The sequence below is a fragment of the Bombina bombina genome, chromosome 7 (genome assembly GCF_027579735.1).
Source record: "Bombina bombina isolate aBomBom1 chromosome 7, aBomBom1.pri, whole genome shotgun sequence".
In the NCBI taxonomy this organism is placed as follows: Eukaryota; Metazoa; Chordata; class Amphibia; order Anura; family Bombinatoridae; genus Bombina; species Bombina bombina.
Window position 1 is genome coordinate 17,995,413 of NC_069505.1, and position 26,999 is coordinate 18,022,411.

The following is a 26,999-nucleotide window of genomic DNA, read 5'->3' on the forward strand; positions in this document are numbered from 1 at the left end:
CAGCAGTTTTATAACAATGTTATACATTAGCAAGAGCACTAGATGGCAGTAGTTTTATAACAATGTTATATATTAGCAAGATCACTAGATGGTATAAGTTTTATAACAATGTTATACATTATCAAGAGCACTAGATGGCAGCAGTTTTATAACAATGTTGTATATTAGCAAGAGCACTAGATGGCAGCAGTTTTATAATAATGTTATACCTTAGCAAGAACACTAGATGGCAGCAGTTTTATAACAATCTTATACATTAGCAAGAGCACTAGATGGCAGCAGTTTTAGAACAATATTATACATTACCGAGAGCACTAGATTTCAGCAGTTTTATAATAATGTTATACATTAGCAAGAGCACTAGATGGCAGCAGTTTTATAATAATGTTATACATTAGCAAGAGCACTAGATGGCAGAAGTTTTATAATATTATTATACATTAGCAAGAGCACTAGATGGCAGCAGTTTTATAACAATGTTATACATTAGCAAGAGCACTAGATGGCAGCAGTTTTATAATAATGTTGTACATTAGAAAGAGCATTATATGTCAGCAGTTTTATAACAATGTTATACATTAGCAAGAGCACTATATGGCAGCAGTTTTATAATAATGTTATACATTTGCAAGAACACTATATGGCAGCAGTTTTATAACAATGTTATAAATTAGCAAGAGCACTAGATGGCAGCAGTTTTATAACAATGTTATACATTAGCAGGTGCACTAGAGGGCAGCAGTTTTCTAACAATGTTATACATTAGCATGAGCACTAGAGGGCAGCAGTTTTATAACAATGTTATACATTAGCAAGAGCACTAGATGGCAACAGTTTTATAACAATGTTGTACATTAGCAAGAGCACTAGATGGCAGCAGTTTTATAACAATGTTATGCATTAGCAAGAGCACTAGATGGCAGTAGTTTAATAACAATGTTATTCATTAGCAAGAGTACTATATGGCAGCAGTTATACAATAATGTTATACATTAGCAAGAGCACTAGATGGCAGTAGTTTTATAACAATGTTGCACATTAGCAAGAGCACTAGATGGAAGCACTAGTTCCTGTCGTGTAGTGCTGTAGACATGTGTGCGCTACCTAATAGGTATCTCTTCAACAAAGAATAACAAGAGAACAACGCTTATTTGAACCTAGAAGTAAATTGGAAACTTTTTTTAAATTGTATTCTCTATCTGTATCGTTAAAGAAACATTTTGACTTCCATGTCACTTTAACGCTGCCAGTACCCCTAAATGCTTAATAGATATTCCCTGAATGTGCACTAATGCCAGCCAACAAACATCTGTTTTATTACAAAGTTTTTTATACCCCAGTATAGAAAATACTCACTTGACCCTAGGCAGCTGCCTACCTTGCCTAATTAAATAATGTGCCCTGTTGTTGTATAGTCTGGATAATAAGAGACAATGTGACTGTGAATAAAGTCAATAATATCAGTGACGTGGATTATAGTTCATTTGTAAACTGTGCTGTACAACTGTCTGTGCCTGAGACCAAGAATTTGCATGCCCTGTAAAGACAAACTATACCGCTCTTACTAGCCAATCACTGCTCCTTACTAGCCAATTACTGTCCCTTACTAGCCACTCACTGCTCCATACTAGCCAATCACTGCTCTTACTAGCCAATCAATGCCCCTTACTAGCCAATCAATGCCCCTTACTAGCCACTCACTGCTCCTTACTAGCCAATCACTGCTTCTTACTAGCTCCTTACTATCCAATGACTGTTCTTTACTAGCCAATCACTGTTCCTTACTAACCAATCACTGCTCTTTACTAGCCAATCACTGCTCCTTACTAGCCAATAACTGATCTTTTTTATCTTCTTTTATTTATTGATTTTCACAAAAAATACAACACAAAATTTTAATCAATACTTAAACAAGATTAGTGAGGTCTAATATTCTATACAAGATCTGATGACTTGTCCAAAGACATAGCATTTAAACTAAATAAAAAAATAAAACAACAAGCAACCTGTTCAATTTTTCGGAAATTACTCTACAATAGGCAGTAATCAATACATTACAAAAAGAAGAGAGAATGTAACCTGATTCACAGTATTTACAATAGTTGCTGAGACCCCCCATTCACCACACACACAAAAAAAAAGGAAAGGGGATAGATCAAATAAAGGGATAGATCAAATAATCTATTTCACTAGGTGAAAATATTTTGATAATTGTTGAGCATTTCTTAAAAAAGAGAATTATATCCTGATCGGAGTCCATGTCGGTGGAGAACTGCTCAATAATACATTCACCTAGATTTAGAGTTCTGCGCTAGCCGTCAAAAGCAGCGTTAAGGGCTCCTTATGCTGCTTTTGGCCGCCCGCTGGTATTTAGAGTCAGGCAGGTACAGGTCTACCGCTCACTTCCCTACCACGATTCCAGGCTACCGCAGATCCCCTTATGCCAATTGCGTATCCTATCTTTTCAATGGGATCTGCCTAACGCTGGTATTTGGAGTCTTAGGAGAAGTGAGCGGTAGAGCTTCTACCGACAAGACTCCTACCGCCAAAAAAAGTCAGTAGTTAAGAGCTTTATGGGCTAACGCGTGAATATAATGCTCTTAACTACTGTGCTCTAAAGTACACTAACACCCATAAACTACCTATGTACCCCTAAACCAAGCCCCCCCCCCACATCACTGCCACTCTAATAACAATTTTTAACCCCTAATCCGCCGACCGGACATCGCCGCAACCTACATTATCCCTATGAACCCCTAATCTGCTTCCCCTAACATCGCAGACCCCGATATTATATTTATTAACCCCTAATCTGCCCCCCCCAATGTCGCCGCTACCTAACTGCACTTATTAACCCCTAATCTGCCGACCGGACCTTGCCGCCACTATAATAAATGTATTAACCCCTAAACCGCCACACTCCCGCCTCACAAACACTAGAATAAATTGTATTAACCCCTAATCTGCCCTCCCTAACATCGCCGCCACCTACCTACAATTATTAACCCCTAATCTCCCACCCGCACCGCTACTATAATAAAGTTATTAACCCCTAAACCTAACTCTAACCCCCCCTAACATAAATATAATTTATATTAAACAAAATAATATTCCTATAATTAAATAAATTATTCCTATTTAAAACTAAATACTTACCTATAAAATAAACCCTAATATAGCTACAATATAATTAATAATTACATTGTAGCTATTTTAAGATTTATATTTATTTTACAGGCAACTTTGTATTTATTTTAACTAGGTACAATAGCTATTAAATAGTTATTAACTATTTAATAGCTACCTAGTTAAAATAAATACAAAATTACCTGTAAAATAAATCCTAACCTAAGTTACAATTAAACCTAACACTACACTATCAATAAATTAATTAAATAAATTACCTACAATTACATAAAATAAAATACAATAAAATAAACTATTCTATAATAAAAAAAAAACCCACTAAATTACAAAAAATAAAAAAGAATTACAAGAACTTTAAACTAATTACACCTAATCTAAGCCCCCTAATAAAATAAAAAAGCCCCCCAAAATAAAAAATGCCCTACCCTATTCTAAAATACAAAAATAATCAGCTCTTTTACCAGCCCTTAAAAGGGCTTTTTGCGGCGCCTTGCCCCAAAGTAATCAGCTCTTTTGCATGAAAATAAAAATACAATACCCCCCCCAACATTACAACCCACCACCCACATACCCCTACTCTAACCCACCCAAACCCCCCCTTAAAAAAACCTAACACTAACCCCCTGAAGATCTCCCTACCTTGAGTCGTCTTCACCCAGCCGAGCCGAATTCTTCATCTGGATGGAGGACATCTTCTTGCTCCGCTTGGATGAAGAATTCGGCTCGGCTGGGTGAAGACGACTCAAGGTAGGGAGATCTTCCGGGGGTTAGTGATAGGTTTTTTTAAGGGGGGTTTGGGTGGGTTAGAGTAGGGGTATGTGGGTGGTGGGTTGTAATGTTGGGGAGGGTATTGTATTTTTATTTTCAGGCAAAAGAGCTGATTACTTTGGGGAAATGCCCCGCAAAAAGCCCTTTTAAGGGCTGGTAAAAGAGCTGATTACTTTTGTATTTTAGAATAGGGTAGGGAATTTTTTATTTTGGGGGGCTTTTTTATTTTATTAGGGGGCTTAGATTAGGTGTAATTAGTTTAAACTGCTTGTAATCCTTTTTCTATTTTTTGTAATTTAGTGGTTTTTTTGTATTATAGAATAGTTTATTTTATTGTATTTTATTTTAGGTAATTGTAGGTAATTTATTTAATTAATTTATTGATAGTGTAGTGTTAGGTGTATTTGTAACTTAGGTTAGGAATTATTTTACAGGTAATTTTGTATTTATTTTAACTAGGTAGCTATTAAATAGTTAATAACTATTTAATAGCTATTGTACCTAGTTAAAATAAATACAAAGTTGCCTGTAACATAAATATAAATCCTAAAATAGCTACAATGTAATTATTAATTATATTGTAGCTATATTAGGTTTTATTTTATAGGTAAGTATTTAGTTTTAAATAGGAATAATTTAGTTTATTTTAGAAATATTATTTTGTTTAATATAAATTATATTTATGTTAGGGGGGTGTTAGGGTTAGAGTTATGTTTAGGGGTTAATAACTTTATTATAGTAGCGGCAACGGTGCGGGCGGCAGATTAGGGGTTAATTATTGTAGGTAGGTGGCGGCGATGTTAGGGAGGGCATATTAGGGGTTAATACAATTTATTATAGTGTTTGTGAGGCGGGAGTGCGGCGGTTTAGGGGTTAATACATTTATTATAGTGGCGGCGATGTCCGGTCGGCAGATTAGGGGTTAATAATTGTAGGTAAGGTAGCGGCGACATTGAGGGGGGCAGATTAGGGGTTAATAAATATAATATAGGGGTCGGCGGTGTTAGGGGCAGCAGATTAGGGGTTCATAGGGATAATGTAGGTTGTGGCAGTGTCCGGAGCGGAAGATTAGGGGTTAATAATAATATGCAGGTGATAGCGGGAGCGGCAGATTAGGGGTTAATAAGTTTAAGGTTAGGGGTGTTTATGTTTGGGGTTCATGTTAGGGTGTTAGGTGTAGACTTAGAAAGTGTTTCCCCATAGGAAACAATGGGGCTGCGTTAGGAGCTAAACGCTGCTTTTTTGCAGGTGTTAGGTTTTTTTCAGCCAAAACTGCCCCATTGTTTCCTATGGGGATATCGTGCACAAGCACGTTTTTCCAGCTTACCGCTACCGTAAGCAACGCTGGTATTGAGGGTTGAAGTGGAGCTAAGTTAGGCTCAACGCACCCTTTTTTGAGCATAACGCAGCACCTCAGACAACTCTAAATACCAGCGTTGTCTTAAGGGTGCGTTGGGTAAAAAAGCAGCGTTAGCTACGCGGCTTTTTACCAATAAAACTGTAAATCTAGGCAATAGTTTTTTAAGATAATTTTTAATTCCTATAATGCTGGGAACAGATCTACCCTTCCAATTCTTAAAAATGAAATTCCTGGAGGCAAGCATTATTACATTGATAATCTTATCAGTCCGTACTGCCTTCTCATCTAAGAGAAAGATTACTTTGCCTAAGGAGAGAGTAAAGGGGACAATCTTGAGAGTGTTTGATAGCCAGTACTCTACTTTCTTCTAAAATTGAAGGATCCTAGGACAGGACCAAATCATATGACTTAGATTTGCAGCAGGTAGCTTACATTTCGGGCATTTATTAAAATTGGAGTTATGCCAATGTTATGTCCTGTATAATAGTTTCAGATGGGACTCTCTCCAATTAACAGAAAGTGTAACCCGAGATATCAGGGATAGCGACCTTTTTATGTGATCTGAGTGGTCGATAATTTCAGGGGTTAGGTCCAGCCATTTATGAGTAATATTGATCAGATTTGATCCCCTGTCTGAGAGGTAAGATAATACTAAGTAGAGATAGATGAGAGACCATTTATGGCCAATAATGGCCAGCCATTCAGCTTACCCCAAGACCAATTCCAGGAGAATTTATTAATTTACAAGGATATATAATGTCTGGCTTGAAGGTACGCAAAAAAGTCCAGATTTTCAAGGTTAAATTCCTGTTTAAGTTCTTCAAATGATTTAATGTTATGTGCGGACTGATTCAAGAATTGCAGTGTGAAATACAAACCTTCTCTGTGCCAATTGAGGAGTACTGAGGACTGAATGCCCTGTTGAAATACTGGATTACCCAGAAATATCTGGTATTTAGCTATATTCACATTGGCTTTTACAATAGTTCCAATTTTTTTCCATGCCTGGATTACAGTAAAGATTGATTTAATCTGTTTGACTTGTCTAGGAACTAGATTGAGGGGCGAATGAATTAAAGAAACAGGAGAAAAGGGATATATCATGTTCATTTCTAGACTATAATCCATAAAGTAATCCATATTGGTGATCAGCAATGCGCCCAAGAAAAACCAGGTTATAAATATGAAGGTGAGGAAGGGCAAAGCCCTTAGGCAGGGCTAGTTTTTTTAAGGAAATTCTAGGTCTCTTGTTCTGCCAGATAACGTGGTGAATTGAAGTATTAAGGGTCTTAATGTCCTTACATTTTAAGAAGATTGGGAGATTCTGTAAAATATACAGAATTTTAGGAAGAAGGACCATCTTGAATAAACGAATTCGGCGTGAAATAGAGAGGGGGAGAGTCAGACAATTTTACATAAGGGTTTTGATTTGACTGATAATGGGAGGAATGTTTAAAGAAATATTGATCCCAAGATACCTAAATGAGCTAAAAACTATCTTAAAAGGCATTTCTAGGGAGGATTCTATTTGTGCCCTGACCCATAAAAGCTCTGATTTCATTGTGTTGTTTTTATAGCTAGAAAATTTACTTTACTAGCCACTCACTGCTTCATACTAGCCACTCACTGCTTTATACTAGCCAATCACTGCCCCTTACTAGCCACTCACTGCTCCATACTAGCCAATCACTGCTCTTTACTAGCCAATCACTGCTCCTTACTAGCCAATCAATTCCCCTTACTAGGCACCCGCTGCTCCTTACAAGCTCATCACTGCTCCTTACTAGACAATCACTACCTCTTACTAGCCAATCACTGCTTCATACTAGCTCCTTACTAGCCAATCACTGCTCCTTACTAGCCCCTTACTAGTCACTCACTGCTCCTTACTAGCCCCTTATTAGCCACTCACTGCTCCATACTAGCCCCTTACTAGTCAATCACTGCTCCTTACTAGCCACTCACTGCTCCATACTAGCCAATCACTGCCCTTACTAGCCAATCAATTCCCCTTACCAGCCACTCACTGCTCCTTAAAAGCCAATAACTGCTCTTTACTAGCCAATCACTGCTCCTTACTAGCCAATCACTAACCCTTACTAGCTCCTTACTAGCCAATGAATTCTCTTTACTAGTCAATCAAAGCTCTTTACTAGCCAATCACTGCCCCTTACTAGCCCCTCACTGCTCCATACTAGCCATTCACTGCCCCTTACTTGGCACTCACTGCTCCATACTAGCCAATCACTGCTCCTTACTAGCCAATCACTGCTCTTACTAGCCAACCACTGCTCCTTACTAGCCAATTACTGCTCCTTACTAACTCCTTACTAGCCAATCACTGCTCCTTACTAGTCAATCACTGCTCCTTATTAGCCAATCACTGCTCCTTACTAGCCAATCACTGCAGCCCTTCATGTATAATACAATACGATTTATTTTTAGCAGTGTAAACATTAAAATATTGTGCACAGAAAGTTTATATAACTTGGTATAATGGCCCTTTAGTTTATATAACTTGGTATAATGGCACTAGCTTTTTACTAGCCAATCACTGCTCCATACTAGCCAATAACTGCTCCTTACTAGACAATCACTGCCCTTACTAGCCAATCAATTCCCCTTACCAGCCACTCACTGCTCATTACAAGCCAATCACTGCTCTTTACTAGCCAATCACTGCTCCTTACTAGCCAATCACTGACCCTTACTAGCTCCTTACTAGCCAATAACTGCTCTTTACTAGACAATCACTGCCCCTTACTAGCCAATAACTGCTCTTTACTAGTCAATCAAAGCTCCTTACTAGACAATCACTGCCCTTACTAGCCAATCAATTCCCCTTACCAGCCACTCACTGCTCCTTACTAGTCAATCAAAGCTCTTTACTAGCCAATCACTGCTCCTTACTAGCCAATCAATGCCCCTTACTAGCCACTCTCTGCTCCATACTAGCCAATCACTGCTCCTTACTTGGCACTCACTGCTCCATACAATGCAATCACTGCTCCTTACTAGCCAATCACTGCTCTTACTAGCCAATCACTGCTCCTTACTAGCCAACCACTGCTCCTTACTAGCCAATTACTGCTCCTTACTAGCCAATCACTGCTCCTTACTAGTCAATCACTGCTCCTTATTAGCCAATCACTGCTCCTTACTAGCCAATCACTGCACCTTTTCATGTATAGTACAATACGATTTATTTTTAGCAGTGTAATCATTAAAATATTGTGCACAGAAAGTTTATATAACTTGGTATAATGGCACTTTAGTTTATATAACTTGGTATAATGGCACTAGCTTTTTACTAGCCAATCACTGCTCCATACTAGCCAATCACTGCTCCTTACTAGACAATCACTGCTCCTTACTAGCCAATCACTGACTCTTACTAGCCAATCACTGCTCATTACTAACCAATCACTGCTTCATACTAGCTCCTTACTAGCCATGGTATAATGGCACTTTACCTTGATATAATGGCATTTTAGTTTCTATAACTTGGCATAATGGCACTTTAGTTTATATAACTTGGTATAATCGCAATTTAGTTTATATAACTTGGTATAATGGCACTAGCTTTTGACTAGCCAATCACTGCTCCATACTAGCCAATCACTGCTCCTTACTAGACAATCACTGCTCCTTACTAGACAATCACTGACACTTACTAGCCAATCACTGCTTCATACTAGCTCCTTACTAGCCATGGTATAATGGCACTTTAGTTTATATACCTTGATATAATCACAATTTAGTTTATATAATTTGGTATAATGGCACTTTAATTTATATAACTTGGTATAATGGCACTTTAGTTTATATAACTTGATATAATGACACTTTAGTTTATATAACTTGCTATAATGGAACTTTAATTTATATAACTTGGTATAATGACACTTTAGTTTATATAACTTGGTATAATGGCACTTTAGTTTATATAACTTGGTATAATCGCACTTTAGTTTATATAACTTGGTATAATCGCACTTTAATTTATATAACTTGGTATAATCGCACTTTAATTTATATAACTTGGTATAATCGCACTTTAGTTTATATAACTTGGTATAATGACACTTTAGTTTATATAACTTGGTATAATCGCACTTTAGTTTATATAACTTGGTATAATGACACTTTAGTTTATATAACTTGGTATAATGGAACTTTAGTTAATATAACTTGGTATAATTGCACTTTAGTTTATATAACTTGGTATAATGGCACTTTAGTTTATATAACTTGTTATAATGGCACTTTAGTTTATATATCTTGGTGTAATCGCACTTTAGTTTATATAACTTGGTATAATCGCACTTTAGTTTATACTAGCTTCATATTAGCTCCTTACTAGCCAATAACTGCTCCTTACTAGCCCCTTACTAGTCACTCACTGCTCCTTACTAGCCCCTTATTAGCCACTCACTGCTCCATACTAGCCCCTTACTAGTCAATCACTGCTCCTTACTAGCCACTCACTGCTCCATACTAGCCAATCACTGCCCTTACTAGCCAATCAATTCCCCTTACCAGCCACTCACTGCTCCTTACAAGCCAATCACTGCTCTTTACTAGCCAATCACTGCTCCTTACTAGCCACTCACTGCTCCATACTAGCCAATCACTGCCCTTACTAGCCAATCAATTCCCCTTACCAGCCACTCACTGCTCCTTACAACAATTTGGTATAATGGAACTTTAGTTTATATAACTTGGTATAATGGCACTTTAGTTTATATAACTTGATATAATGGCACTTTAGTTTATATAACTTGATATAATGGCACTTTAGTTTATATAACTTGTTATAATGGCACTTTAGTTTATATAACTTTATATAATGGCACTTTAGTTTATATAACTTGTTATAATGGCACTTTAGTTTATATAACTTGGTATAATGGAACTTTAGTTGATATAACTTGGTATAATCACACTTACACGACTTCCGTATGACGGTTTCACTGCGCAACAACGTCCTCTCATTAATAAAGCACAAGTCAAACTCACCTGTATTTGGTTATCTTCTCAGTGTTCTGATCATTATATATTTTAGTAGTCTGGATATTTTTGAAATATTGAATAGAAGTTTCAGATTTTTTAATTATGTCGGTTCTAAAAATTTTAATGAGCGATATTTCATTATATGAAAAATTGTTACCACTATTTAACACTACAAAAATGTGTTGATATTAATGACATTTTAATAGCAAACCCCTAAATTACCAGAGGACATCTTTATGAGATTAGGGGTACTAGCAATACTGATTATTAAATGTTTTTTTCGTGATTCAGATAGTGCATGAAATTTTAATCAACTTTCTAATTTACTCCTATTATCAAATGTTCTTTATTCTCTTGGTATCTTTATTTGAAATGCAAGAATGTAAGTTTAGATGCCGGCCCATTTTTGGTGAACAACCTGGGTTGTCCTTGCTGATTGGTGGATAAATTCATCCACCAATAAAAAAGTGCTGTCCAGAGTTCTAAACCAAAAAAATAGCTTAGATGAGTTCTTTTTCAAATAAAGATACCAAGAGAACGAAGAAAATTTGATAATAGAAGTGAATTAGAAAGTTGCTTAAAATTGCTGCTCTATCTGAATCACGAAAGAAAAAATTTGGGTTCAGTGTCCCTTTAAATATGGTAAAATGCCCTTGTGGTCATTTCTATATCGGGGAGACGACCAGACAGGAATGAGCTAGGATTGCTGAATATGATAAGCAATATGAATACATCAGCACATTAGCATGTTATTCTTTTGAAGGTTGGGCATACTGTGAGCCAATTACAATGTCAGGTAACAGATGATGGTGAAGCAGTGTCGGGGCAATAGGGAGTTGCTCCTGAAGAAATGGAAGACATATTGGATTTTTTTACTTAATGCCATGGATCCAGATGGTATAAATCATGATATGGGGGTAGATTTAACATGGTGCGGACAGACATGATCAGCTATAGCGAATCATGTCCGGCGCACATTAATAAATACCAACAGCATTTCACAGATGTCATAATGTTGTCGTCAGAGGTGGCGGACAAGTTAAGGAGCAGTGGTCTTAGGACCGCTGCTACTTAACTTCTGCTTCAGGCGGAACAGAAGCGGAGTGGGTCAGAAGCAGCATCCGTTGTTTCATAAATCGACCCCATGGACTTTACTGTGTTTGTTTAAAGGACCAGTAGAATTGCATAAAAAACAAATGTATAATAAAAAGATAATACTATAGCGCTTAGCGTTTAAAATGAGCAGCATTTTTTATGACAAATTTCAAAATTGTTGTCAATTTGCCCTCCCATGTATCATGTGACAGTCATCAGCCAATCACAGACTCATACACGTACACACTCAGAACACTTGCGTATGCTTAGTAGGAGCTGGTGCTTCTAAATTTGTGCTTATGAAAAGATTGCACATAATTAGATAATGGAAGAAAATAGGAAAGAGTTATTTTTTTTAAACTGCTGAGCTATCAGAATCTTGAATGTTTAATAGTGTCCCTTTAAGGAGTTGTGATATAATTTAGTTTTGCGTTATACTCCAGCGCTATGTAGAATTAGATTTTTTACTATATATATAAAAATGTGCTATGATTTCAAATAACCAGTAGATGATAAGTAATGTATATTAAAGAATGGCAGTTCTAATCTACGGGTAAATGTTAGAATGGCGCCCTCAGGTGGTATAAACATGTTATTATATGAATAGATCAAATAATTTCCTGAGTTTGTTATCAGAGAACAATGCAGTCTATGGGAGAGATTTATTATACCGGGCGGACAAGGGCTGCAGGCTAGTTCGTGCAAACCTGCAGCTGATGGAGCTCCGTAGCTGATATCAGAGTTTAATAAATAGACCCCTATATACGTGAATTACAGGAACAGTGATTTGCTGCATTTCAGTATGAATATGTATAACAATAAGTGTTTGACGTGACCCATATGGAAGCTAAGTGCACTCACAACAAGACAGATCTTTTTTAATCTAGCCATAAGTCTGTTTTCTCAAAAACTAAGGCGCTTCAGTGGTGATATGATTACATGATATGAATATATTCATGGCCATTATAGGGAGTTGGCAGGAGCACTTTTTAACCAAAGGAAATTGAGTATGACAATCACTGCTTAGGGCTAGAGGAAATGAGATGTTACCTTCAGCAAAGTAAAGTGTTTTCATATTAAGATTACGTGTATAGCTTTTAGAGAGACTTCTACATATTTTCATCAACATTTTAATTATAATTGCTATGGTAGAAATAATATTTTATTATTGTCAATTTACTTGACAGGTCTTTCAATATCAGGGATCACAGGATATTTGTGAAGGATAAATTAAACAGAAATACTCTTTTAACTTCAGCTACTGTGTTACTATATTGATTTAATAAAAAAATAAAAAATAGATATTAAACTCCTTACTTCTTTTCTCATTTAAGATTAATGGCAATGACGACAATGGGGTTCTGCAGGGAAGATGGGATGGAAATTATGACCTTGGAACAAATCCCTCCATGTGGAATGGAAGCTGTTCGATTTTACGCAAGTGGGCGTCTATGGGCTTTCACCCTGTAAAATACGGACAGTGTTGGGTGTTTGCTGCAGTATTTTGTACAGGTAATAAATGGTAGTAAGGACATGACGTTGAATAATTATATTTATAAGCAATATCCTGCGTGACTACTATCTGCCATGGTGCGTGACATTGGTGAATTGGTTTGCTGTACGTCTACTACTTATGGGGTGTATTCCAGCCAATCAGAATACATTACAAATAATTTGTAAATCCTGAGTGGCATCATTTCTAATCTCAAGTGGTCTCACATGCACGCCCCTAAGAAGTGCACAAGGCAACTTTTGCTGGCAGCTGGGAACCACTCACTAGTAAGTCGTTGCATTTAGCCACAGTCTTGGCAGTAATACTGGTTGTTAAAGAGCTCTTTATTGACTCTGTTTCTGCAGTAACATCCACTGTTGTTCCAGCTGCAGTATTTTCATCATTTACCATTTCAGTTACAAATAAATATTGTATCTAATATCTGTCTGTCTCTCATCTATTTATCTAATATATCTATCTGTCTGTCTATCATTCTATTTATCTATCTATACAGTATCTATCTGTCTGTCTATCTATTTATACAGTAGCTATCTATCTGTCTGTCTATCTATCATTCTATCTATCTATACAGTATCTGTCTATTATATGTATTTTTGTCCTTCTATCTAGTTTGTTATGTTATTTTATCTCTTACATGACAGCTAAAGCTATAGATGTCAGTTTTCCAACAACTGCTAAATAATAAATAGACATTATTTATATATTTATTTTGCATTTTCTTATCATATTTATTTATTTTTTCATGTATTGCATGAACTATATTTTTTGTTTATTCAGAACCATTTTATTTATTTATGCAGTCATGAGAGGCTTGGGAATTCCAACTCGTGTGGTTACCAACTTTGACTCTGCGCATGACACCAATGGAAATTTATTTGTTGATGAATATCATGATATCAGAGGCAACTTGATCAAAAACGAAAGCAAGGACAGCATATGGTAATCGCTTTGCTTTCATAATTTGTTATAAAAAGTAGTAACAACACATTTTTAGTACCTTTAAGTGAAATAGTACAAAGTATTATTTTCCTATTCTGAATCATTTTATGGTGAATTGAGGACTGTTACATTTTAAGTTGAATGTTCAAGCACTTAAACTATACTTTAATTTAACAGTAAGGGAGTTTGGGACATAAACAATCATATTCTAAACTAAAGAAAATGTCATCTATATATCGTATCTGATTGGTGGATGCTGGTTAGCACAAATGAGGAAACAAGTCTTTATTTATAATAATATTGTAGCAATAACAAAATAAAATATTTTGTATAATTAAAAATTACTGCATACAAATCTTTACAAATATTTTTTGTTGCATTAAAACCAAACTCGATTTACATGCTTTTTATTTAACATCTGTGTGAGAATTTCCTACTGGAAATATTAATTCATTTTATATCATATCATTGGCGTATTTGATACAGGAATTTTCATGTCTGGGATGAGAGTTGGATGGCTCGTAAAGATTTACCACCTGGATATGATGGGTGGCAAGTACTAGATTCAACACCTCAGGAAACAAGTGATGGTAAGAATTGCTTAACTCTGATTTAAATGGAGATTTTTATCCTAAGCTCATCATAACGTGCTTCTCAAAAAAAATTGCCAAAGTGGAGTAAAATCATCATCCAACCATTGGTTGGGCAGACCTCACTCAATTCTTTAGAAAAGGTGGCTGGACCTGGACGTCCTGGCGATTGGCAAGCTGCCATATTTAGTAGCCAATGATGCTCTATAAATTGAGAAGTGTCACAGTGGTGAGCAAATGTGACATATTGTTTTTTTATCAGTGTTTTACCACTTCTGACACTCCCAAGGAACACTCCCTATACAGCCGACCCATAGAGCCTATGGACTAATTTTATATTAATACAAATTTTTACTATGATTTAATGTTCTTATTTGGAAATTGCATTAATATGATTATGTCCTGCATAATAGGAATTTTGTTGTTTAAATTTGAATTTGATTCATATTTTTAAAATGCATTTTGTTGTGTATTATTAATATTTGTAATATGTACTTTAATCACAAATAATACTTTATACTTTCAATATGATTTTTAATTTCTTATTATGGGCTATATATTACAGTGCTCTATAACGTTAGTGTGTGCACGATAATGAAATATCATACCCGCGCTAACTTGCGCTCATAAGTCGAAAGTAAACACGCCCGTACAAGCATACACTAAATGTTCATTTGCCAGGTTGGTGTGACTGAAGTCCTCACGTAAAGGGTTAGGGCTAAATTAAAAGTTGCACCAAACACAACATAAATACATTAAAATAAAGTGTGACACTTATCTATGCACTAATTAAAAAGTATTCATAAAAATATATTTTTTAAAAAGTTATAAGTGTTGAAAGGTACTTCTGGCGGTGTTTGAGCACGAGCCGAATCGCTAAATAGTGCACCACTTGGAATCTAAACCTTTATTTGGTAATGTACTTTAATGTATGTCGCTCTTCTCACATACAGAAGTGCACAATATGCCCCTTAGTGAAATACGAAGCTATCAAGGTAAAATTTTCCTTGCCAGAATTCTGTAAAGGACCTCGTAACACTCATGGATCTTTTTAGATAATCTTGCAGCGAATTGGGCCCTTTTGTGTAGCACAGTTCAAAGTAAATTAACAATGTGCATTCTAACCTACCATTTTAATTAAAGTTTCCAAATTTCCAGTTGTTTTCTAAGAAGCTTAAACATTATGTATTATTTTTTTTTTTTATTGATTTTTTTGTACTGAGAACAAAATGTGCTTGTGATGTGAGTCACTGCCCACCTATAAAGGAGTTCTGCTTATCAGCCAATGAGCACACAGTCTTTAAGGCATAGTTGTATACATACATGCACCTCCGGTTTGCTTTAAGTTTAAAATGAAGAGCTTTAACATACACTTTGTTTCGTATGGAACAAACATGCTAAATGCAGCTCTTTGTATACATAAAATAATTTTTTTGTTTATTAGCCTGTAAGTTAACTTTTAAAAGAAAAGCTAAACTTTATTGTATATTTTTTCAAGGGGTAATATTAATAATGTTATAGAGTAATGAGGGCACTTTATATAATCTATTATAAATATAAAACTGTAAAAGATATTAAAAATAAAGAATGTTACAGCCATGAATATTCTTTAAAAAGTGTCCTTTATTTTATCTCATGTTAGGGTCCAAAGCAAAGCAACAATATTTTGGGTTTACTATCAGCCCTTAATCATGTCTTGAGACATGATTATGGGCTGATTGTAGGCCCGAAACATTGTCGCTTTGGACCCTGACATGAGCAAAAATAAAGGACCCTTTTTAAAGAATAATGATGGCTGGAACCAATCCTTTAAATTTATGTAATTTATGTATTCATGGAAGTGGCTATTCCTGTGTCCTGCGCTTGACAAAGTTTGGTGCTGTTTCCTACAACTGTAAACATCATGTCAGCTTTATGTATGTACCTTTTCCCCACAAGGAATTTTTTGCTGTGGACCAACATCAGTCAGAGCTATTAAAGAAGGAGATATTCACCTAAATTATGACGCGCCATTTGTATTTGCCGAAGTCAATGCAGATATTGTTTCCTGGGTTGTGCAGCCTGATTTGTCCCATAAGGAAAAGATTTACAGAGACACTAAACAGATAGGAAGATTTATCAGCACTAAGAGTGTTGGGAATAATGTTCGATTCGATATCACCAGCAATTACAAATATAAAGAAGGTACTTTTTTTTAATACTTTTTTTATATTGTGTTGCATGAATGAATGTTAGCTAATGGGTTTTGGGTTTACTTGAAGTTTAGGATTTGCTATATCTTAATTTGAAGTTAAGCAAATAACTTGTATAACTTAGGGTCTGATTCACAAAGGATTGTTTTTGCCTTGTGATTTTATCTTGCAGCGTTTTTAATTTGTGCTGCCCTTTGTTGTATGGGCTTTACACAAAGGGGTAGATTTTTTAAATGTCAGGCAGAAATGATTCGCTGTAGCGGATCATGTCCGCCCAACATTGATAAATGCCAACAGCATATGCTGTTGGCATTTATCATTGCACAAGCATTTTTAGTGAATTCAATCGGCCGCTAGCAGGGGGTGTCAATCATCCCAATCGTACCTCAGAGGTGGCGGACTCTGAGGTACGCTGCTTCTTAACTTGAGTTTCAGGAAGACCTGAAATTTCGAGGTTAGATTGCAGCATCCGTTGCTTTATAAATCTACCACAAAGTTTGTTCCATTGCAAAGTATAGGTATCTCAATCTTAGAGACCCACAACTGGCTGTTGTAGTTTTCATTATTATTTAACAAGCGTATTTGTAAGAGAATGTATAATGATATGATTCACCATATGGAAAATAATATTATAACATTCTATTTATCTATCTATTGATTTATTTAATAACAACATTCTCTCGCTAATGAAAGAGTAGTGTGGGAAATGTGTGTGAAGATCGATAAGTTTGGTATTGTACCTTGGTTAGAGTAGACAATCATACCATTACCCTTGAAACGCGCATGGAATTTGCAATATATTATGAAGACAATTTAGATTGCATTAAAGCATATGTTAATATCAAATTAAATATATAATATTAAGTAATATGTATGAATAAACATTTTTATGAATATAATAAAAAATATAAAAAAGAATGCATAGAAATTGGGAAAACTACATACAATTCAAACAGCACATTCAACAAACAAAAGTTACATCCTTACAGGATCTTGAATAATCTAAACAACTACAAGAATGAAAAATAGTCTTCACTACTTATTCATTTTGACAGTTTGTCCACAGCTAGAGGGCGTTGGTTCATGTGTGTCACATGGATAACATTGTGCTCACTCCTGTGGAGTTACGTATGAGTCAGCCCTGATTGTCTAAAATACAAGTCTGTCAAAACAACTGAAATAAAGGGGCAGCCTGCAGAGGCTTAGATAAAAGGTAATCACAGAGGTAAAAAGTATATTAATATAATAGTGGGGAATAGGCAATAAAGGGATTATCTATCGTTTTAAACAATAACAATTCTAGAGTAGACTGTCCCTTTAATACGCATAAGTAATTGTTTTTTTATTTTACCATTCTCATGATCATAATAAATAAGTGTTTTTATAAGCTGATCCATATATATATATATATATATATATATATATATATATATATATAATGTAACCTTGGATATTTAAATGCACTGATTCTTTAGCATTATTTTAACATTTTGAAGAATGTTAGCTAGGATAATTATGAGCTATTTTAGATAAGATGTCTTGTGTAGTAATACTGTGCGGTTAGATCTTGTAAGTTTAATAACTGTATGCAGAATACAGCTGCTTTCCACTAATTGTACCACTACATGTATTAAAAATGGTTTTAACTTAGCTATTCAGTGATCATCACTAGAACCAGTAACTGGATCAATTCTGTTATCCCAGATGCTATGGAATTATGGTTAGAAAGCATGGTTTTTGCTTTTTTTAAATAATACATGTCTGCAAAAAACACTGGTAAGATAAACAGACTACCTCAGTCATACTTAAAGTGAAGGTAAACTTTGATGAATGAAAGCCCGGGTTTTTAAAAATACTATTAAAAACAGGGACACTTTCATTCAACCGTTTTGTTTAAAAACGTACCTTTCTTCTTTTCACAGCCGGAGCAGCTTCCTCCACCCGGAGATCCTCTCTACACACGTCAGCAATGACTAATCCGGCTTCCTCCAATCATGGCATGGCCTCAGGCAATGACTCCCCTGGAGGGAAAGCCGTGATTGGAGGAAGCCGGATTAGTCATTGCTGACGTGTGTAGAGAGGATCTCCGGGTGGGGGAAGCTGCTCCGGCTGTGAAAAGAAGAAAGTTAAGTTTTTAAACAAAACGGCTACTTTCTAAACTTTGATGAATTAAAGTGCCCCTGTTTTTAATAGTATTTTTAAAAACAGGGCTTTCATTCATCAAAGTTTACCTTCACTTTAAGTTAGAAAGATATAACCACCTATAAAGGCAGTTCAACATCCTTGTCTGATGTCTTCATCTTTTACTTGAACCCAATGGAGAAGTCTTCACATAAAGAAAATATCATTTTTATTAGGGAAAAACAAAGCATACAGGTGTTACATGAAATCAACATGAGTGTTACAAATAGAAGGCTCATTTGTTGCGGGTTACAAGAAAATAGGTGAGCCATAACATGGTTTAGTCTAACACCTTCATCTGATACAGATAAACAACTTAATTAGCTACTAGGCTAACGAAAAGTAATGTAACAGACTCCGCATACAATCGTCTCTCCCAATCATTTTGTTAGTTTTAAACCTAATAGCCCTATGTTCTCTAACTTATAACTAACTAGCTAACTAACTGTTTTCTATAGCCTGTGCTACTACGGACCTGAGGTGAAGTCCCAACGGGGACTCAGTTAAAGTCTGTGTTGAGGCCAGACAGGGGAGAAAAAAAAAGGGGGGGGGGAAGAGAGAAACCACAGAGCCGTGGGGGAGGAGAGAAGGAGGTGCGGAAAGGGTGTAGCTAAACCTGGGGTATGTTCCCTAATGTTCTGCGGTGCTCTTCATGGAACAGATGGCCCCATTCTCCTCTTAAAGTGTTCTCCATGAAGATCACAGAGTCTTTGAATGGTCTGAGGATTAGTCTCTGTATTACTAACTCAAAGGTGAGAATTAGTCTACGCCACTTGCGCAAAAATAGATTTAGTCTATTCTGGGCATCCATTCTCACATCCATTTGTTCAATGAATAACTGGGATTGTAGTAAGTTTCTGAAACCTTTAAAAGAGGTGCCTACCGCCTTTATCCAGTGCTTTAAGATGTGTTTTCTAGCAATCAAGATAATTAAGCTCAAAACCGAATCATGTTGTTTACACCCTTCATCCCATTGCAGAAATATGATGGTTTCAGGTTGTATGTCCAGCTGTATCTGAAGTTTTTGTTTCAGCCAGTATTGTATTTTATTCCAATATTGCTTAATCGGAGGGCAGTCCCATATATAGTGTAGGAGGCTAGGGTTATCTAATGCGCACTTGGAGCACTTATTTGTGTAGGTAGGGACCCATTTTGCCAAGGCTCTTGGTGTGAGATATGCCCTGTGTAAGAAGCGCACTTATGATTCTCTCAGCATAGCTGACAGGGATGCTTTCCTAGTTTTTTCCATGCTGTTCCTTATCTCTACCCACGTAACCTCACCTATTCCCTCTCTAACCCAACCCGCCTGTATGGACTGCTGAAGATCTGAAAGGTGGTGTTGCAGTAGAGTTTGATACATTTCTGAGAGAGAGAACCTGCCCATGGCGTACAGAGATTGCGTGAGGCGGAAAGGGGAGCCCTCCCAAAAGTCCGCCGTGTCTCTGACCAATATCCCAGCATAGTAACGTACCTGAAGATAGGCATATAAGTGATTTCTTGGTAAGCCATAATCCCTTTGTAGGACACCAAATGTCCTGGGTGTTTTAGTTAGTGGGTTGAACAGTTGTTTGAGTGACTTTATCCCTTTTCCCTCCCAGATCTTAAAAGGCAAAGTGTCAGAACCCGCTGGGTAGTCTGGATTTTTCCTAATAGGTAGATATAGCGAGGCGCGGCAAGTTTTGCCCAGGTATTTATGTGCAAGATGCCATGCCTTCAGAGGGTCTTTGAACAAAGTACTGAGACCTAAGGTCCTCAAGGACCTCAGTTCAGCAATATGTGGAAGGTAAGCCAGGCATATATCTCCCAGCACCGCCTGCTCCAGGTTCAGGCGGCAAAAGTGGTGAGTGCCCACCTGCCAATCCACTACCAAACGGATCAAAGCGGCCCAGTTGTAAAGTCTAAAATCTGAGAGCGCCAAACCCCCAATTAGGAAAGTCATATTGAGTTTATCTCTCGAAATCCGAGATTTTTTCCCCTGCCAGATGAACCTTTGTGCTGCAGAGTTTAAGAGCTTGATGTCAGGCTTGGTCAGGAGCAGGGGGAGCATAAGAAGTGGATATAAGACTCGGGGAAGCACCACCATTTTCAGCAAGGCGATTCTTCCCGATAGCGATAATGGCAGAGAACTCCAACTATTCATTTGAGCTTGTAGTTTAGTGCATATGGGGGTTAGATTATCAGCATACAGTCTATTGGGATTAGCCGAGATCTTGATACCGAGGTAAGTGATATCATGTTTAGCCACCGTGAATTGATAGTTCTCGACCGGACCCATTTTTCTATTTAGCCAAAGAATCTCCGATTTTTGTACATTTACTTTATATCCCGAGAATAGGCCAAAGGTTTTAAGGTTATCCATGATGACGGGCAGATGCTTCTGGGGATCCTGTACAAAAAGGAGCATGTCATCCGCGTACAATGCCAGATGTTGTGGTGCTTCTGCTATGTCAATGCCAGGAAAGTCCTGCCGTAATTTAAGGGCCAGGGGCTCTAACGCTATATTAAAGAGCAGGGGCGACAGGGGACGGTAATAGGAAGCGAAAGCCTCTGCTATCATTTTGGAATCTCTAAGTACCCTGCCTCCCGACTTTAGTGCTGGAATGTGTTTGGAAGAGTTGTTAACCTTTATTAGGGTAGCTAAGAGCTTCCCAGATTTGTGGCCAAAACGGTAGTATCTGCCTCGGGTCCGAAGGAGTGCCTGAGAGGCTTGATGCACAAGGAGCGCATCATACTCTGTCTTGACACCTATGTATTTACGGTAGGAGGAGCTGGAGGGGGTAGTGCAGTACTCGCGATAGGTATCCACCAGACTAATTCTTAGACTCTCGATCTTTTCCAAGCATTGTTTCTTCCTAGGAGCCAAATACGCGATAATATCACCAGAGAGCACCGCTTTAGCCGCCGTCCAAAAGAGTTCGGGCGTGTGCATGTGCTGAATATTATTCGCCCTGTAGTCGTCCCAGCAGCGTACCAGGTAAGCCTGGAATTCCTGAGAAGTCACGAGGTATTTTGGGAAACGCAAAGTGCGTCGATTACATACTCTGGGAGTCACATCAAGAAAGAGGGCAATGGGGGCATGGTCAGAGACAATGACCTCACCAATTTTTGTGTCAATAACTTGGGTAAATAGGGAATTTGAAATCAGAAAGAGATCAATGCGTGACATAGTGGGTGTGGTATATGCAGTCATTTTTAGTAACAATATTATCATAATGAAACAAGTATTGGCAACCTGGATACAGCTGTACTATTGCAACAAATATCAGAATTATTAATGCCACAATTTGATTCCTTAAAACAGCGAAGTTAAACAATTCGCTGCACGCATATCCAAACTAGAATCTCGTGTCTCCGATATAGAAGATAGATCATCTATCCAGGAACGGGCTGTCACTACTCAGGAAAGTAAGCTGAACACACTACACTCCAGAACAGAAGAGTTAGAGGACAGGTCCAGATGCAATAACATTAGGGTTATTGGACTCCTAGAGACTGAGAACTTTCAAGATCTACTAAATTTTGCTTCAGTTAAACTCCCCCAACTAGTAGGCAGCAATTTAGACAACATGAGGATCCCCATAGAAAGAGCACATAGAGTGGGACCTGCACGGAAAAATTCAGATGACACAAGAGCAGTAATAATTAAATTCTTGAATTTCCAGGATAAATTTCATTTACTTAGGCTATACCGTAAAAATAATAATATTATGATAGGAAACAACAAAGTATTACTGTTCCAGGATTTTTCAGCTGAAACTCAGAGGCCAAGCGTAGAGAAATGGTGCCTTACTGTTCTAAGCTGATTAAAGCCAGTTTTAAGGCAAGATTGATATACCCTGCTAAAATTATTCTGGATAAAGATGGGGATACCTTAACATTTAATAAGGTGGAGGAAGCTCAGGCCTTCTGCCATAAGAATGGTGTGGAGTGAACACTTAGAAGTCTGGGCGACCAGGCATAAATATACAGTGAGTTTGGTTGCTGCCCTTTTCTGGCTTATAATTTTCTTGGTGCTGTGTGGTTGTTTAAATGATTATGGATGCTCACAGATAGTCAGGTTTATATATAAAAGAGAAAGTTTCTCATATGGTTTTATAGGCAACATTCTGATAAGGATTGGATTTTTAATAAAGTTTTTTTTTTTTTTACTTTCCCTGTATATATTATATTCTTTTTCCTTTCCCTCTGTCCCTCTGTGTACCTGCCTCTGGTCCCCCAGCCTTAAGGGCTAATGAATAAACTTAAAATTAAACTAATATCTTGGAATATTGGAGGGATCTCATCCCCAATTTGGAGGAAACTTATGATCAAGCTTATGAGACGCATCTTAGACCCCAGGAAGCCATTAAACTCAAATCCAAATGGGTAGGAGAGGTGGTCTTTACCTCCTATGATAGATCTAAAAGAGGCCTAGCTATACTGATCAATAAGCAGTTAGATTACCAGATAATATCAGTGGATAATGACTTAGAAGGGAGATACCAGATATTAGAATTAGAAATAAACAAGAGTCAAAGAGGCATATTTAAGAAATGTCTTGCGGACCTGATCCGACAGTTAATAATTAATCTGTTGCCCTTTGAAAGAAATATAAAGAAAGTAAAATAGAACGTGATTTGTTTTTTAAAAAAAATACGATTCTTGAGGAACAAAAACAGAAAGCATTTTTTTCTGGTATACAAGGTACCTCAGCAAAATATTTGGCCAAGATTTCCAAAGTTAGGCAGCAGAAGAATTTTATAACTTCAGTAATCTATCAAAATAAAAGAACCACGAAGGTGGCAGAAATAAGGCAGGCGTTCTTGAATTTTTTTCAGGATCTATATTCAACAAGTCAGATTAATACAACCAATAAAGAATGGTTTTGGCACAATGTGAATGTTAGGTGTTATTCCCAGGGGGGGAGTGTCAGGTCAGGCCGAAGCTGCGGGCCCACTGTACCACCTGAAGCAGATGTAGATTATCTGATAAGGATATCCTTAGAACAGATTGAGACCACGCAACGAATGATCTAAAGCTATTCATGTTTATTGAACAGTGCAAGCATGTCTTATAGACTTCAGTAACAGCATATAGGGTTATGGTGATGACACGTTATGACCGCGTCATTTTACACAGTTATACAGAGTTAAACACAGTGTGAATCTAGAAAGTTACTAGCTCATAAACAATATCTGAACAACATTATCTAGTCATAATAAACCATGCATCTGCGAAGACAACAAGGTCGTTGGACCATCTTATTGATATAATATTCTCCTCGGCATAATGTCAGGGACATCTACAAGGTTAGCTAGCTTTGCAGAATAAAATGACAAGCATATATTTCTCACTACATAATTACCCATTATAATAAAGTCTAATCATTACAAAATGGATGCCAATCATTACAAGATGGATGCGAAAAGACAAAATGGTGCCCAAGAACAAGATGGCGCTAGTCAGGTTCACATTAACCCCTAACAGTGAAGCTTCCCCAAATTATGAATGCTGATCTCCAGGGCTTAAATGAACCTATTACTGAAACAGAAATAGTCAATACTATAATGAAGTTAAAACTAGGGAAATCTCCAGGGCCAGATTCGCTGCCAGCGGAGTTTTATAAACTATTGGTTGATCAAATTCCTCCTTCTCTATGCGCTTTATACAATTAATATTTCATAGGGAACAAACCACAGTCTGCTATGTTTTCCACATCAAATATCACATTAACCTAAAAAAAGGTAAAGATTCAGAAATACCATCATCTTATAGGCCTATATCTCTACTAAACCAGGATTACAAGATATTAACAGTGATTTTAATAGATTAAAACCATGCTTAGACTATATCATTCACCGAGATCAAACCGGCTTCATGCTGGGCAGGAATCCAGTTAAAAACTTACGTAAGGGACAGATGGTCCTAGATTTATTCTGGAATAAAATTGTAGATAAAAAAATCACATGCTAAGCCGGATCTAGTAGTTCTTACGGTTGATGCTGAGAAAGCATTTGACTCAATCATTTGGGACCATCTATTTGCCTCTTTGGAGGGGTTTGGACTAGTAGGACCCTTTCAACAGTTTGTTAGACAGTTATATCGGGCTCCCCTCTCAACAGTCATTAATGGGGGACTTTCAGATAGTTTTGTTCTAAAGAGAGGTACATATCAAGGGTGCCCCTTATCGCCTTTACTGTTCAATTTGTCGATGGAACCCCTTGCAATTCTTTTGAGAAAATAATTAAAAGGAATCAATCTGGGGGGACAAAAAATGGTGCTCTCCCTTTATGCTGATGATCTCCTTCTGTTCATAAGCAAGAAATGATCCTGCAAATCTTACAGATCTACAATGTATTTAGCTCATTCTCTGGTTACAAAATTAACTATGAGAAATCAGAACTATTATGGATCTATAAACCAACCAAGGTAGTTCCACATCCTTTTAAGGAGACTAATCAGATTAATTACCTAGGTATTAATTTGAGCAGTAACCCGGAATTGTGGTATGAATTGAATTTGGTGAAGTGTTTTAGTGAAATCCAGATTAAACTACAAAGATGGGCTAATCTACCAATCTCGATTACGGCACGGGTGATGCTGATTAAGGTTGTTTTATTTCCTAAGTTATTATATTTTCTCCAAAGTCTACCTCTGCTTCTGTATAAAAAAGATATTGCCCTTCTTAATAGGATTTTTTGTAAATTTATCTGGCAGAATAAAAAACTGTGTATCTCTTTACTCACATTAACCCTAGCTAAGGCTTTCGGTGGCATGGCGTGCCCTAACATCCAATTATATAACTATGCAGCTTTATGCAAATTTGCATTAGACTGGATATCGGAAACGGATTTTGTGACATTCTATGAAGCAGAATCTGGATTGACTACTCCCTTTATTTTGAAAGCATTGCTGCATTACCCCTTCTCCAAGCTTCCTGGTAACATTGTGCGCCTATACTCATTTAGATATATTATTCAAGCATGGCAAAAAATCTGTACTGAGCTCAGAACAGATTTTCGCAAATCCGAATTTCTCCCTCTGGTAGGTAACCCTGATTTCCAGCCGGGATTGGACAATTCTGTCTTTTCTCGGTGGTATGACAAGGGACTTAAATGTATAGGCCAGTTTTGTGAGATTAAGGTACTGTTGGTGAAATCGTTTGATGATCTGAGACGCAGTTATGGTCTGCCGAGAACTGATTTCTATGCTTATCTCCAGGTAAGGCATTGGATAGGGACTATGAGACAAGAAACCGGTCCAGAATTAGACATAGTGAAGCTGGGGGTAGTAATCAAGGAATATCATGAGGGGGTAAACACCATCTCGCGAGTCTACAATCTAATGTTGAAAGCACATGGGGAAAGACTTATCACTAACACATTAGTCAAATGTTCCAGACTTAAGATCCCAGTAAATAGGAAAATGATCTTACATAGCATGGCTCTTGTAAGTAAAGCAGCAGCAACTATTAGTGGAAGAGAAGCACATATGAAGATATTAAACATGGCATACTATACACCAGCCAGAATGGCTAAATGGGCGCAGGATAAAGAGAACTGTTATAAGTGCGGACTATAAAATGTGGATCTAGTCCACTGTTTCTGGGCATGCCCAAAAATATGCCAATTTTGGCAAAAAGTTAACTTCTGGTGCAATAAAGATACTTGGAGGTAATTTTAAATAGGACTCGACACAGATATTTTTCTTACGCAGATACTCAGTCTGCGTACCTAATATAAGATTTATTAATACACTAATTTTGATAGGGAGGAATTTGATATTGAAGAACTGGAAAGGTCATAAAGGGCTTAAAATGTCAGAATTCCTCAATAATGGTCAATATCAGATGACTTCTGAGCAGTTTAATTTAAAAAATCCCAATGAGAATCAAATTGGGAGGTTTTTTTAGTAAATGGAAAGCATATATTGATTCATTATCATTAGGGTTACAACGACAAATAGTCTCATATTTTAAATCATCTAGGTGGGTTAGACAACAGTTAGAAGCAGGGGAATTACCTAGAATCTGGTTTCCAGAAGAGCAGGTGGGGGAGTTGGCTTAAGACAGGAACCGAGTGGAGGTTGTCCCCCTTTCCCCCCCCTTTTTTTCTTCTCATTAAATATTATAGCGTTTTATATAATAAAAATTATTGTAGGTCACAGGAAAAACTTTGTTTCTACCAGGACTTTGCAGGGTAGGAAGCTATCCCCCCCAAGCT

General features: G+C 37.0%; 1 protein-coding gene across 1 annotated transcript in view; it reads left to right on the forward strand.

Annotated features, from left to right (window-relative positions):
• Positions 1 to 26,999, forward strand: part of LOC128635721 (protein-glutamine gamma-glutamyltransferase 5-like) — a 73,634-nt gene that overhangs the window by 36,293 nt on the left and 10,342 nt on the right. The window contains exons 6-9 of the mRNA XM_053688842.1: positions 12,718 to 12,895; positions 13,697 to 13,835; positions 14,322 to 14,425; positions 16,364 to 16,609. Coding sequence (XP_053544817.1) covers positions 12,718 to 12,895; positions 13,697 to 13,835; positions 14,322 to 14,425; positions 16,364 to 16,609 — 667 coding nt within the window. The remainder of the gene's footprint in view (positions 1 to 12,717; positions 12,896 to 13,696; positions 13,836 to 14,321; positions 14,426 to 16,363; positions 16,610 to 26,999) is intronic.